The 14,999-nt window shown below is 36.7% G+C and overlaps 1 protein-coding gene across 1 annotated transcript in view; it reads left to right on the top strand.

Moving 5' to 3' along the window:
• LOC146873114 (uncharacterized) overlaps nucleotides 1-14,999 on the top strand; it is a 323,336-nt gene that overhangs the window by 158,247 nt on the left and 150,090 nt on the right. The window contains exon 4 of the mRNA XM_085655655.1: nucleotides 3,378-3,623. Coding sequence (XP_085511781.1) covers nucleotides 3,389-3,623 — 235 coding nt within the window. The 5' untranslated portion in view covers nucleotides 3,378-3,388. The remainder of the gene's footprint in view (nucleotides 1-3,377; nucleotides 3,624-14,999) is intronic.

The raw sequence follows: 14,999 nt of genomic DNA, 5'->3' as shown, positions 1-14,999 counted from the left end.
TGTATATACGTCTAGAGATTTTTAACCTTCTTTCGCAAGAATACGAGAAGGACCTTCTCTCACTCCTGATTTATGTGTCCAAGCCACTTCGAGCCGCGGTAGCTTGGAAAACGAAAACGACGTGGTGGAAACGTGAACGCGATGGAATTCGTCGACCGTTTAACATTCCCTTCTATCCATCGTTCTTGGTAAAACTTCTTCTCTTGGAATTTTCGTAAAAGCGACTCTCCGATCGTGCAACTTATTCCACGACGCACGCCTTCGAGAAATCGCATTAAATCTTTTTCTAGCTCGATTTCGCGAGACCAGGCAGCTACCTAGGTATAAACCTATATACATGTATATATGTGTATATATATATATATATATATATATATAATATATATATATATATATAGTTGTCGTCTGTATAAAAGGTACTCGTCGTCTTTGTCGATGCGAATTCGATTGTTTGTGTGTATTGACTTTCATGAACGATGGCGGGAAATAAAGCGACAGGAGGTTACACGCAATGCATTTATTTGTTCCTCGCTTGAGAAAAGCTAGAAATCGTCGTTAAGAGAGAGACTATCGGAAAAGTTTCACGTTTCGGGTAAGGCTATTGCTATCGAAAGAGAAAGAGAAAGAGAGAGAGGGAGGGAGGAAGAGAAAGAGAACAATTTCTTGGCGATAATGTACACGTGTGTTTCACCCGTCGACGATGAGAGAGAATAACTTTCTACATTCTATCCCTCTCTTTCTTCATCTTCCCTTTTCTCCCTATCGAAGGGAAACCACAGAATCTACTCTCCTTGACAGTTACTCTTCCCTCGTTTGCTTGTAATTTACGCCGACGATCTTTATTTGCTTACGCTTATGTGAAAGCACACGGTTAAAGAGCATCATGGTGCCAGCATAAATTGAGTAATGAAAATTCGATGTTAAATGATGATCTCGTAGTATCAGAGAAATATGTCTCTCTGCGTTTACATATATGCATATGTATATATCTACATGATATATACATATGTATATGTAATCTCCTTCGTCAAAAAGATTTGCCATTGGCACGTTTTATTTCTATTTTTGTTTTCGTCTATCTCTCTTTCGAGAATTTTTATATCGTATACGCAACTACGAGAGACCACATCGCACGTTATATCAACTTTTAAACGAAATTCTTTCAAAGTTATGAGTCAGCCTGAAGCATCATCCTGTTTTGTATGGTCTACGGTTATGATCCGTTATAAAAGCATTCTATTATAACAATGCCTTCGTCGATCAACGTAAAGATGAAATAGTAGTAATGTTCGAATATAATAATAAAAAGAAAGAAAAGAAAAATAAGTTTTTTTCAAAGCTTATATTCTATTCTCATATTTATTTATCTGATATAAATCTATTCTACAAAACGTTTCAATTAACTCATATAGTGTTTCAATAGAGTATACTCGACGTTCTCATCACATTTAGGTGAAGGTCGAAGGAGGTAGAGTGTTGATAATTGTAAAGAGGAAAGAGAGCGAGAGAGAAAAAGAGAGAGAGAGAGAGAGAGAAAGGAGAATACGAAGGGCCAGTAAAACATAACACCGTTAAAGCACCCTCACATAAACAACAGAAAAGACTCGATGTGACCTATTAGTCGTTATTCAACTTTGAGAAAAGTGGCTAGAAGAGATATCTACATATGCAAAAGGATTTATTTTCAGAAGGAATCTTATTTATCCCTTGATCTTCCTCCATTATATTCATTATTTATTAACGTTCATTACAATCTTAATACCACTAGATTATCCCGTCATTAATTATTTCAAGTATCACGTAAAATATCCTTGTTAATTAGATTTTAGTTATCTTTGCAACGATCGTTTCTAAACTTCGTCATAAAAAAATCAATTGTTCTTTATCATTCATACTTGTGAATCTTATAACAGTCCATTTTTATTAGTACACACGTTTTAAATATATACAAATATCTATATGTATATAACTAGGATTGAATAAAAGTAAAGGAAAAATATTATTTTTTATGGCAGTGTATACAATGGAAAAATACAAAGCTACGACAAGCAATTGGATGGTGCCGTAGTAGTAGAACACTTGTCGAACGCTTGTTGTATTTTCTATTGTTGCTGTACCTACCCTAGTAGTGATACTTCGATGTTGGTACCTTGCTTTCGTTTCATTAAATTTTCACGTTGTATTTGCCGAGAAAATTCCCCGATCAATTTCCGTCGGTGAAAGAGAAAGAGAGAGAGAGAGAGAGAGAGAGAGAGAAAGAGAGAGAGAAAGAAAGAGAGGGAGAAAGAGGGATAAAGAAAGAGAAAGAAGTAAGATGTCTGTCTTTCTTTCTCTCCTTCTTACTACCAACATCGAAGGACGGTGTTTGTTTTCTTTAATTAAATAGTCGTTTGCTTTGACGAGTTATTTTTTACAAGGGTTTGCGTTATTCTCCGATTCTTTTCTTACGTTCCTTAGGGTGGAACGCACTCGAACGTAATTCAAGAAAGGATCACTGCAAAAAGGAATGGAATGTTCTTATTACTTATCGGATCTCTTACTTCCTTCTCGCGTCGTTCGTTCGTTGAAAGGAAAGAAACGAAGCGCTCGCTCGAAAATAATTTTATTTCTACGTAGAGCATCGATAAGAAAGAGAGAGAGAGAGAGAGAGAGAGAGAAGGGGAGAGAAAGAGAAGGAAGGTATTTCATATCTTTCTTCGAGCAGAATTTTTGTATGTAATAAAGATATCTCGTGATTTCGAGGACTCTTTCATTGTGCGAAAGAGAGAGAGAGAGAGAGAGAGAGAGAGAGAGAGAATGATATCTTTGAACGAGTCACGCAAAGATAAAGGAAAACGAGAGAGAGAGAGAGAGAGAAAGAGAGAGAGAGAGAGAGACAGAGAGGAGAAGAGAGAGAGAAAGAGAGAGAGAGAAGGCGTGACACGAGGTTCGATAGTAAGACCCTCCTCTTCGTGGTGGCAATTCCAAACTGAAATTTCATAGTCCAAGGAACAGTGAGTGATCTTAAACTAGTAGCAGCGATCCCTTGGAGCATCAATCAACGAGCTCTGCAATCAAGGAATTTGGTAGTGAAGGACGTTTCCATGGGAATTTCGACAAGCATCCAACCACTCGATTACCTAACACCATAGACATTATAAATATATTATGAATCGACAATAGGAAACACGTTCGAGCGTGTAGAAGAGAATAAATCTTACTAAAAATTCTTCAATTTTCAATTAATTTTCACAATAATTATATTAATTGTTTGTGCGTGTTAGTTATTTTATTAAATTAAACTAATAATTACAAAACTTTTGATCTTAATAGAAATTTGTATTCGAAATGAAAATTATTAATTAATAATAACGAGTAATATATCATATTCATTGCAGATGCTGCAGTGATGGAGGGTGAAGGCACGTTAGGCCGCGGTCATTCAAACGGGGGCCGTGGGCTGCGCCGTCAACGGTCCCTCGAATGGCGAGAACGGCGCGGGTATGGTCATAGTGCCCAATCTAGTAGCGACGACGAAGAAAAAACTCATCGTGTCGTTGGTCCAGCAACAACTTCATCCTCTAATAGGGGAGCTCGAAGTCCTGGGCAAGTCTTCGCCTCTATACTCGCACAACATTATGGCGGTAGGTTTGATAAAAATTTCTAAACAAATTAGATGATTAGAAGATTAGATATTGTATATTGTTGATTTCTATGTTTGATATTTCTCAATATATTTTAAATACTTATAAATATATATACACATATACACACACACACACACACATTACCTATATATGTATGTATGTATATACGTATGTAAAGTATATATTATATATAGATACTTTAAATATCTTTAAAAGAAAAGTTCATTGAAAGAAAGTTGAAACTTTGATAACTTCAAAGTAGTTGTACATCTTGATCGATACGCGAAAGGAAATCGTGTATTACGGATATCTACGTGAAATTAAATACGCGAAACAACGATTATAAGCGAGCTTCGCTCGTTAAGTTTCGCTCTGTCACTCAACTTTCGAAAGCTTTTAATGGTATACATCAGAGCAGTGCTTTTGCCTCCTTCGCATTGATCTCGTATAGCAATAAGCGAGTTTTGCGTGCCTCGTTCATCATATTCCATCAAACACTCGGAAGGTTGCCCATTCACTTCGCTACCCTTAATCTCTTCCCCAGCTTCCAAGCAAACGTGTAGATTAAAGGATTTGCGAAATTAGTTTTACTTACTTACTATATACCTATAGCCGATATTAACTTTCGAGACGAACTCAAGACGCCTACTTGAATCTTTTCTTGACATTGTCGTACCATCTTTTTAACTTTATCCTTTCGAGATAAGAATCGGTATTACGATCAAATCGGGACGATAAGAAAAGAAAGCGGAAGCAGAAAAAGTAGTCATTGTTTGTCCCTTCTATTATTCTTGAACATCTCCATTTCTGAATATTTCGATAAATAAAAATTAATATGAAATATTGAAACCACAAGCTCTCATCTATATCACGAATCTGCAAATACGAAACGAAGCATTTAATGAAAAACGTAATAGATTGTTATCGTGTATGTCGCAAAATGTTTCTCTCTCTCTCTCTCTCTCTCTCTCTCTCGAATTCTTTCTTTTTACCGTTCGTTTCTCCTTCTCTATCTCTTTTTCTCTTACTCCCTCGCTCTTTCTTCGCGAAGGCCATTTCATCGATTCATCTTGAAAAGGGACAAAGTGGGGGACGCGGTGCATGAACGGAAGGGAGGAACTCAATTAATAGCCATCCTCCGTTTATACTATATTTCTTGGTTGCGGTATCAAGCGAACTGCAACAGCTCACCTCACGTCTGTCTGCATTTGTTCCAATTCACTGGCCGTCGATTACCGCTACCCCCTCGTTCCAAATATACCTCCTCCTCCCTGTCAAATCCTCTCATCCTCTCTCTCTCTCTCTCTATCTCTATCTCTATCTCTCTCTCTTTCTCTCTCCCTATCATTCTTCGTATCAGCCTTCCCCATTTTCATCCCTATTCTCCCATTTCCGTCTCCTCTTTCTCTTGCTTTTCTTCCTCTTCTTTCTTCTCTGTTCGCTTTGGACGACGATATAACGTCACGTAACCGCGCGGAAAAGTTTATCGAAAGAAACGACGCCGTCGTCTTCTTCTTTCTTTCCATTTCTCGAAAGTCGATCGATTTCTCGCCAGTCTAACCACAAATCGATATCAAATGCCTTAGGTATATTTTAAAGCTTGATATTTTTTTCTTTTTCTTTTTCTTCTTTATATATAAAATTTATATAATTTTCTATTAAATGAATAATTTTTTTCATTTTAATCGATCCGTCACTGTGTTGTTTCTTTTATAATGCATATATACATATATGTATTATGTACACTCTAGGCCAACGTTTTTTCTATAAATAAATTTTATTTCAATGTTTCTCTTTCCCTCTTTCTTGTATCTCAAAGGTGGGGGAAAGAGCGAGCGCACGAAGTCGCGATTGCCGCAATGCAGACGTTGCCACCGCCTTAAAATCGACTTGTTAATTATCTATCCGCATCGATTTCGCACCGTTCCCAAGCGAGATAATCAGTGAAAATTGCCAAATCAGAAAACGATGGACAGGAAAGCAAAGAGATTGATGCCTCGATGGAATAAGAAACTTTTAACACATTTTTCTCTTATCATTTCTTTTTATATCGAAAATGAATTTTCATGAATTTTCTTTATTTGACTGTAAACAGCTATCGTTCGTTTTGAATTATATTATGAAAATTTTATGTTAAAAAAGAAAAAAAATAAAGGAATTTTCAATTTTCTTCGATAAAATTATGTCGATATTGAAGAAGGAGATGATTATTTTTCACGATGTCGTTTTAGCTCTTATCCAACCATGGCAACGCGTTACTATACCCTCTTGTCCCAGACGCAGTCGTATTGTTCCGTTATCGTAGCCGTTATCGTCTTCTTCCGCCTACTCGTATTGCTCGTTAGTATATGCACGATATATCTTGTTACCATCGATCCCTCCGGCCGGTTGCTCACTCGCTCACTTCTGTTAGCTAGTCCGTGAAATTTCTACTATAAGGTATCCTCTTTCCTTTCTCGAACGACATATCTTTTACGGTTTTCCGAGCGAGCCTCCTCTTCTCTCTAACAATGGTATCCAATGTGTCACATTACCAATAAGAGAGGTGGAGAAGAGAGAATACTATTACTATCGTGACACAACACCAACGTACTATCAAGCAACATTTTCACATCGACGTAGATGGCGGCTCTTAATCTCAGTCTGTTCGGTCATCAATACGTTGATGCTTCTCGTTGAGAGAGGTCCTGTCTCTAGGTTGGACAGTCCACCCGTATATAGCCTCCATGGCATTATATTGTCAGCTCATTACACCGCTGACGCACATTGTATCACGCTTTACTACCCTCTTGGATAGAAAATATTGACCTCTTGCATATCTCGCGACGTATACATCGTTTATCGTGTGTGTATATATCTATCTATCTATCTATCTATCTATCTATCTATCTATCTATCTATCTATCTATCTATCTATCTATCTATCTATCTATCTATCTATCTATTTATCGTTGTTATCGGTTCTGCATGATATATTCAAATTGTTTTCAGTATCCTTATAGATTATGTCGTATTTTCTCTTGCGAAGGTTTTGAACGAAAAATAAAAGTTAAGATAAAAGAATCAATTATAAGGAATTATTTTCTTGTTATTTTTCTACGAAGAATTTCATTTTCTTTTTTTTTTTTTTTCTTTTTTTTTGGAGGGAAAAGTGGGAATAATATGGAAATTCTTAACGAAGGATCGAAGTAAAATATCTCTAGGTTTCTAACCGATCATTATACCTGTTCTCAAGGACAGAGAAAGAGAGAAATGAATAATTTAAGGCTGTCGAATCGTACGATCGGGAATCCACGTGTCTGGGAATCGCTTTGAACGTCAAATTATCGGAAGGGACCTCCTTGTACGATCACTCGAATAATTACGTTACAGACAGTCGATCCATTTAAATCACTCCATTGCCGACAAATGCTTCATTAAAATTCACCGTATCGGCTTTCTATCGCAACGATCGCGTTACGTAATAGGAAAATATCGATGAATCTCTCGGCGGTTAACTCGATTACGTCTTCTTCCGGAGATTTCCTATCGTTTCCTATCTGTCATCTTCGTCGTCTTCGTCGTCTTCGTCGTCTTTGTCGTCGTCGTAACATTCACTATTCGAAATAGAGCAATTTATTTATCCTATTAAAAAATATTAAATTATATTTCATATATTACATTATATAAGAATATATTTTTAAATCGTCAAATGAATATTTGAAAATTAGAATGAAAATTTTTTTAAATGTATTAAATTTGGCTAAATTTACGAGATAAAATGCGTTGAGTTACGTAAAGTTCCTGCGGGATAATTTTGTTGGACGTAATAGCGATTCTAAAACACCGGATGATATTCCTAAAGGGTGGAATGCAAATGAGCGAGGTTTAGATGAAAGGGGTGCGAGAGTTAGGCCTACATAACACCGTAAGCACCGCTAGAGACACGATGCTAGGCGGCAAGCTCGTTCCTAGCAAGCGAGAGAGCTGCCTATATCGCACACCGGCCACCACCGCAACATGGTCCAGTGCAGTATGCCAGTACATATGTACCTCTGCGCATCGCCTATAAATTTCACTACAAATCCCAACCCCCATATCCCACTTCCGAGCCCTTTCTTAATGTCTCCTGGTACGCGTTCAAGCGTTCGTTCTATTTCTACGCTCTAAGATGTCGTCGTTCTTAGAAATGTAAGAGAATTTCTCTTCTTACTTTGTATATATAATATATATTTTAGATAAATAAAAAGCAGAAATTTGAGTTATGAGAAAATAAAAAATTTCATCTTCGACATTTCTTTATGACAAGTAAAGTTTTTAAATCATCAAGTTTCCCTTTATTGCCCAACAAATTTCTTTTTTTTTTTTTGTTATCATCGTCTCGATTACATCGTTGATTAGTTTTCGTACAGAGATCAGTAATTTTTATGGAACGTCGGATGATCATAGAGGAGACTGTTGGGTATCCTTCCTATATCCCTTGCACTCACCTTCATAAATATCACTTTCGTTTTACGCAGATATAGCTTTTCATCGAGAAAATAAACACCCGGGAGGTATGGTTACCCTAACGATAGAGGGTAAGGTCTTGGCCCTTGATCCGCTTGAAATGATGTTTCTCTAGACTCGTTATTGCTGGCTTGTAATTAAGCCAACGTTCCTTCTTTTTGACGAATCAAAACACGCCACGCCTCAGTACACATCCTTCGATATTTTCCGAAGCTAAGTAAACACTTTACGTCGTCATCATCGTCGTCGTCGTCGTTGTCGTCGTCGTCGTCGTCGTTGTCGTCGTCGTCGTCGTCGTTGTCGTCGTCGTCGTCGTCGTCTTCCTTCTCTGAGTTTAATAATCTCGATAATGGAGCATGGTTGTCGCCGTTTCGCGAATTTGTCAAGACGATAATAGAGAACTCGTGTCGATATACCTACCTAGCACTTACACGATTACTTGTGTATCTATTGTCTACGTCGAAATAACATTTTTCCTACAAAATGACCAACCCGATAAATTAGCAAAGTTTTCAAGGCATCGCTACGAAAGAACGGGGTACGTTTATATATACCCATCTACTGCCGTGTCCTGAAATTAAATTCATCCTAGAGGTGACCGTAATTGCGAAAGAGCACCGAGGTCTCTCGTAGAAACCCCCAAGAGAAGAGAAGAGAAGAGGAGAAAAGAGAAAAGAAAAGAAGAAAGTGGAGAAAGTTTTAGCGGATCGGTGGTGGCTCGTCGTCTACTTCGACGTTGTTGCCAACATTACTGCTGTTGATGTTGTTGTTGTCCTTCTCGTGGATGAGATCCCAACGCAAGTGTTGCCATAAGAAAGTAAAAGAAAAAGGAAAAAAAAGATGGTGTGAGAGAGAGAAAGAGATAGATAGAGAGAGAGAGAGAGAGAGAGAAAAAGGTAGAGGAAAATAGGGAAGCAAGCCGATAGGGGTTTCTCATTATTTTAAGTGACTTCGGAAGTGGTAGAGCATCGCGTATATGCACACCATATATCACCACTTGCCACTCAGCCCTGCAGTATCGTATAATCGAGTTGTCAGGCAAACTACCCCTTACGGAGAATGGGTCCACTACTATCGTTGTGTCGTCGCCGCAGACGCCACCGACGCCATAGTACTTGCCTAATGCACGCATTATTACGTTAGGCGCATTTAAAACTCCTCCCCTATTAGCAGTTCGCCGTCGTCTGTCGTCTGGATCGATTGTGAGCCACCTACGACCTTCTCTCTGCCTATACCTTATACCTATATACTTACTTACCTATGGGTACCATCTCTATGTATGTATTTCTACGTACTATCGTCGAGATACCGGTGTTGCACAGGTGTAACTTAGTTTCACCGGTTAGGTGGATTTAACGTTGGGAATGTAATTAAACGAATACGTTGGATATACGTAACTATATATACGTATAGAGATAGAGAGTCTCAGAAAGCTGCTGGCCACCAATACGCTCGCATACTCTAAAGTATCCTCGTACGGGTAACTATCGCTCGCTTAAACTTTCATACCGACCCTCTATATTAAAACCGAGAATCGTTGGATTAAGTTTGATCAGGATAAATGATTAGAAATCTTTATAAAATCATACAAATATAACATTCCTATTATATTATAATAATCATATATCGAAATAGGGAATGTCTATTTAAGCTAATTTCAATCTAGAACACGAGAAAAATTAATCTTTCTTATTCATCGTACGTACTCCACTGTGGGATTAAAAGTTCCAATTACTGGACGATATGCGGTCGTTAGAAATAATTAAGAATGCTAACGAGCTTATCTAATGAAATTCTTAATTAGCACCATATCGTTTTTTCCTTTCCCCTATAATTATTTATCTTCTCTTCTTCGTTTTTCTCCCGGTCAAAATATTAACGAGAGAACGCTAACGTTCAGAGATCGTTGAAGAATCGAACTTTTGGGGGTTTTTAATATTAACGAATTGATTATATTGTTGTAATTCTCTTCATATCGGAATAATAACAGTACCAGCTGCACATCCATATTCGTTTTGCGGAATAAGAAGCGAGCCTATCTAACGTAACTCGTGCGCGAGCTCTCATTTAATAATGCAAAGAGAGAGAATACCCCTAGTCTCGAAACTGCGTGTGTAAGTCGTGATTAATATTTCAGATGTCGAGTGGGGGAGGTCGGTTGGCGAGTAAGAAAGGGGGGTAGGAGAAGGGGCTGGTAAAAGTAGGAGGGTGAGAAGAGTGGCGGCGAAAAGGTATGGGTACCTCGAGAAGCAAGTTACACGAAAGGACTACTGACCATTGCGAAACCTTGTTCAGCCGCCGAGCTTTCGTTGTGTCCGGTTCTCCTTGTTAATTATTCGCAAAGGAAATTAATGTGCTCCTTGTAATAATTTACGTCGGGACCGACGAACGAACGAACGCGCCCACGTAAACGGAATTATTCACGCTTCGTGATTCCCGGAAGTTCGGCAACGATTTTCACGCGACGTTATGAGAGAGAGAGAGAGAGAGAGAGAGAGAGAGAGAGAGAGAGAAAGAGAGAGAATATTTGTAAATATTCATAAAGAAAAACTACATATTCTTTGTTTAAATTAGAATCGAAAAGATCTCTTAATGAGGAGGAAGATGATGATGATTTTTTTGTTTTCTTTTTTTTTTTTTTAATTTTATTTTCAAACGAGACTTAAAAATATAGAGAAGTTCGTTCATTTCGAACGTGTTAATTACACGTACCTACGGAAATGCGGGTCGGATTATCTAAAATGAAACGTTGGAAAAGTCATTAACGAAACTTTCGACTTAACGATTTTTACTTTTCCTTCTTCTCTACTCGCTCGAATTTCGACTCTTCGTCGTCGAAATCTGTGACTCGACTGGCCCGGTTAGAAATTTTTAATGCGACTTTCCAATTAGTAGCACCGATTTTCAATGATCCAGCTTCCTTCTCTTTCTATTTTCTATTATTCGTCAGATATAATTTTACCAAAACGGAAAATTCTCTTCTCACGATTTATTTTGAACTATTCTTTACAAACAAATAAACAAATTCAAGGATCATCCAAAAATATTGTCCTCATTCGCGAAGGAAACTTTATGAAACAGATTCAATTACGTGCAAATTTCTTCTTCCTCCTATATTTGAAACATAATGGATTTACCGAGATCGTCATTTAACTGTCCACATCTTGCTTATCGCGGCGATGTTTTAGCACGAACGATAACCCGTTGAAATATGTTACGAGCTCGCCGTTTCCGGAAGTGTTACAGTAAGGAGACCTTAGATCTTCTAATCTATTTGACATATTACTCGCTACAGTCAAGCGATTGTTTTCATAGAATACTTAAATCACAAATTACATTGTTGTGCCGTCCTCGTTTAATTGTATCGCGATTTATTTTTTTCTTTCTTTTTTTTTTTTTTGGTAAAAAAATGAAACTCATTTCGAAACCTTCGATAACAGCAATTAAAAAAAAAAAAAAAAGAGTAAAAAGAAATAATATTTCGAGAATAAATATATATTAAAAAGCGTTGGCTGCATATGTTTTTCATATACCCCTTAGGAAAATAATTTACAGTACACATGCACCGAATAAATCATCGTCGATTCGTCGTTTTCCACGAAAAAGAAACGACGACTGATTGGCTTTTCATTAGCAACAAACGCTATGATTGAAGTCGTCTAATCTTCCACCTCTGTCGACTCATATTTCATGTATTTTTGTTCGTCGCTGGGAAGATCGATTTATCCACACGTCGGTGAAAAACGATACGTACTTCCTCTCGTCTCGCTTTTATATAAATCGTGATAACGAATCGCCTCGAAATAATTAAACAGTTCGACGAGCTTAATCGTTTCGTTCGTACGAGTTTATACGATTTAATGCCTGAAGAATTTCTCGTTCGATGGAACGAATATCGTCCAATGACTTGCAAAACAAAAGGCACGAAAGAAAGATACGATATTGTTAATGTCTAAAGAAGGCTATTAACAATAAAATCGTCAAATCTCTCAGCTTTGAATGAAATTCATTAGATGCGACGACGCTTTTTCATACCTGGAATATGATATTGGTTAAATATAATACATTGAAATATACTTTATAGTTTTAAATATTATAAAAAAAGCATGTCTCGTAAAATATACAGTGGATACTTTTGCCTATAGATTAGTATCGAATCGATAGATATTTATAGTGTTAAACTCGTTAAAAAATTTTTCTTTGTAAAATAAAACTCTATTTTCGATCTATCTATAATATATTCGGTCTATATATAAAAAAAAAGTTTGAATAAAATATCAAGTGTAAATGATATTAATTTAAAAACATCGGAAGGGCGTTAAAAAAAATGTCACGAAAGCGTTAGTTGTTAACGATTCATGAGACCGCTACGTCGGCTACGAGAGAAGAACCAATTAAAAAGTATTAACACATGAAAAAGTGCTAACGAAAACACGGGGACGCGAGTACGAGTAATGCAATTAACATTGTCATGTTAATGAGAAAGAGAGAAAGAATGCACGAACGACAGGGTGGCTTTCGAACGACGACAACGACGACGACGATGATGGACGCTCGAAAAAAAAAATCATTAACAAAACCACCGAGCTTACGTCGTTTTTCATCCCGATCGAGATTGTTAAAGTGGGAAAAAATTGCGAACAATTTGTTCCCATTTTTTTTCTTTTTTTTTTAACTGTTTATATATACTTTCTCTTATTATGATGGAAACAAATCATATAACGAGATTGATCTTTCAAAAAAAAAAAATTTGATAGCAAACAAAAGAGAAGATATATATATATATAATACATAGATTCAAAATTATTTTTGATTTATTTTATATATACGGGGCATTATTTTTAAGTGCATTCCAATCTCAAAGGAAAATTCATTTTGATTTTTTTTCCCTATATAAAATTCATATATTTACACCATCATATTAACCTTTCCTCGAAGTATATACATACATAGACTTGATATCTCTCTGCCTATTCACGAGGAGGGTAGCAATTACGCGATCATTTTGTGATACTTCGTGTCTCCTCCCCATAAAGCAAATCGCAATAACGTTTCCTTAAACCCTCTTGGGGCTCAAAATGGTAATCTCTCGGCTTCTTCTTATCCCTTCAGGCTTTCTACCTCCGATAGCGATGTTGTGTTGTGTCAGTAGCAGCAGCTGCGCTTCCGATCCGACGTTTTAATTTGCCTTGCTATTATCCACCCTCTATCAAGAAAGACATCATACTGGAAACAATTTATTTATCTAGTTTTCGTAATAAATATCTTCAAGAAAAATATATTATATCGTATAAAAATAAGAAACAATTGCATTTTTCTAAGCGAACAAATAGAACAAATATCGTTGCAAATTTGATGCAATAACAATGTAAATCGCAATTAAATTCTATTGAAAATTCATGCATTTCCGTAAGAATATACGAAATATACCGAGTGAACATGCCCGGTCTACAGCACGGCATACTTCTTATTATTACTTTCGAAAGTGCATAGAATATTAAGTTTGAAACATTGTAAACGGAATACGTGAGCTTTGAATATCTCGATTCTGTTTAGAGAATCCTCTTTCAAAAATTCTCTTTTCTATTAGTTTAGATTTTTTTTTTCGAAATTTCATTCTTCAAATCAGTTTCCTTTTTTTCTTTTTTCTTTTTTTTTTTGTCGATGCGTTTTCGTCAAACATTGAATGGAACATTGCAAAAAGAAAAAAATTAAAATAAAAAAATAAAGAAAGAAAAGAAAACAAATCTGAGTATTGCTCACACGTACCATACACATTTATTAAGACAAACAAACAAAAATAACTAAACAAAATGTCGAGACAATTCGAGCAAAAGCTAGTAACGGGAAAGTTACTTGCTTTATCGTTTTTTCCCAGTTCGATTCTCTCTGTGCATGAGGGCGAGCGTAAAATCTCGCAAATATTTGGCTATGCGCGTGGATGGATTAAATTTTTTTCTCCGCGCTTACGAACTTCATAAAATAAAAAAAAGGAAAAAGGTAAAGAAAAAAAACGAGAGAGTTACATTGCGTTTGTCGTATACCCTCTCTCTCTTTCACTCTCTCTTTCTCTCTCTCTCTCACTCTCTCTTTCTCTTTCTCTCTTTCTCTCTCTCTTTTTCTATTCGTCGCGTACGATTTTTTTAATCCACTTTTCGCGTACACGTTCGTTAAGGTATCGATTCGCGTGTAACGATTACGAGAGAAAATAAGCGGATAGTCGTATAGGTAGGGCTAGTAGAATTTTTTTTGTTTTAAATGAACAATTTTCCATCCTTCCATCATAGTCAGAAGAATAATAAAAATAAACGTTACGTATAAATTAATTTCTCTTAATAAATACAAAAACGAATAATATCCAATTTAAGATTTAATATTTCTCGTTAACTCATAACAATAAGTATATCTAATATTTTAAGAGCATTGAGAATCATTATTAGGTGATTCGTTTTCTCAAAGGTACACACACGATATTATGAGCTTGTTTTATCAAAGAACTCGGTAGTCATTTAAGAGGTAGAAGAAGAGAGGGATGTAATGCTTGTGAAGGAAAGACAGAGAGCAAGAGAGAGAGAGAGAGAGAGAGAGAGAGTAAGAGAGAGAAAGAGAGAGAGACAGAAGTTAAAGAGTAGAAAGAGAAAAGAAGAGAAGAGAGACGGTCGCGCTTTCAACGGGAAGCCACTTTGCACCTGTTGAAGGTATAACTTCTTGAAGATTTCCCCTCTCTCTCTCTCTCTCTCTCTCTCTCTCTTTCTCTTTCTCTATCTCTTCTTCTCTTGTTCTTTCCAAGTATCTCGTCGGAGCACTCAAGGCCACCGTACACTCTTTGCTCTCTTAAAGTTATCAGAAATGTGTCATCGAATATCTCCTACGCATTTTAGCCTG

Source organism: Vespa mandarinia, chromosome 3 (genome assembly GCF_050613455.1).
Source record: "Vespa mandarinia isolate Hongniang chromosome 3, ASM5061345v1, whole genome shotgun sequence".
NCBI lineage: Eukaryota > Metazoa > Arthropoda > Insecta > Hymenoptera > Vespidae > Vespa > Vespa mandarinia.
This window is presented reverse-complemented; position numbering and strand designations above follow the sequence as displayed.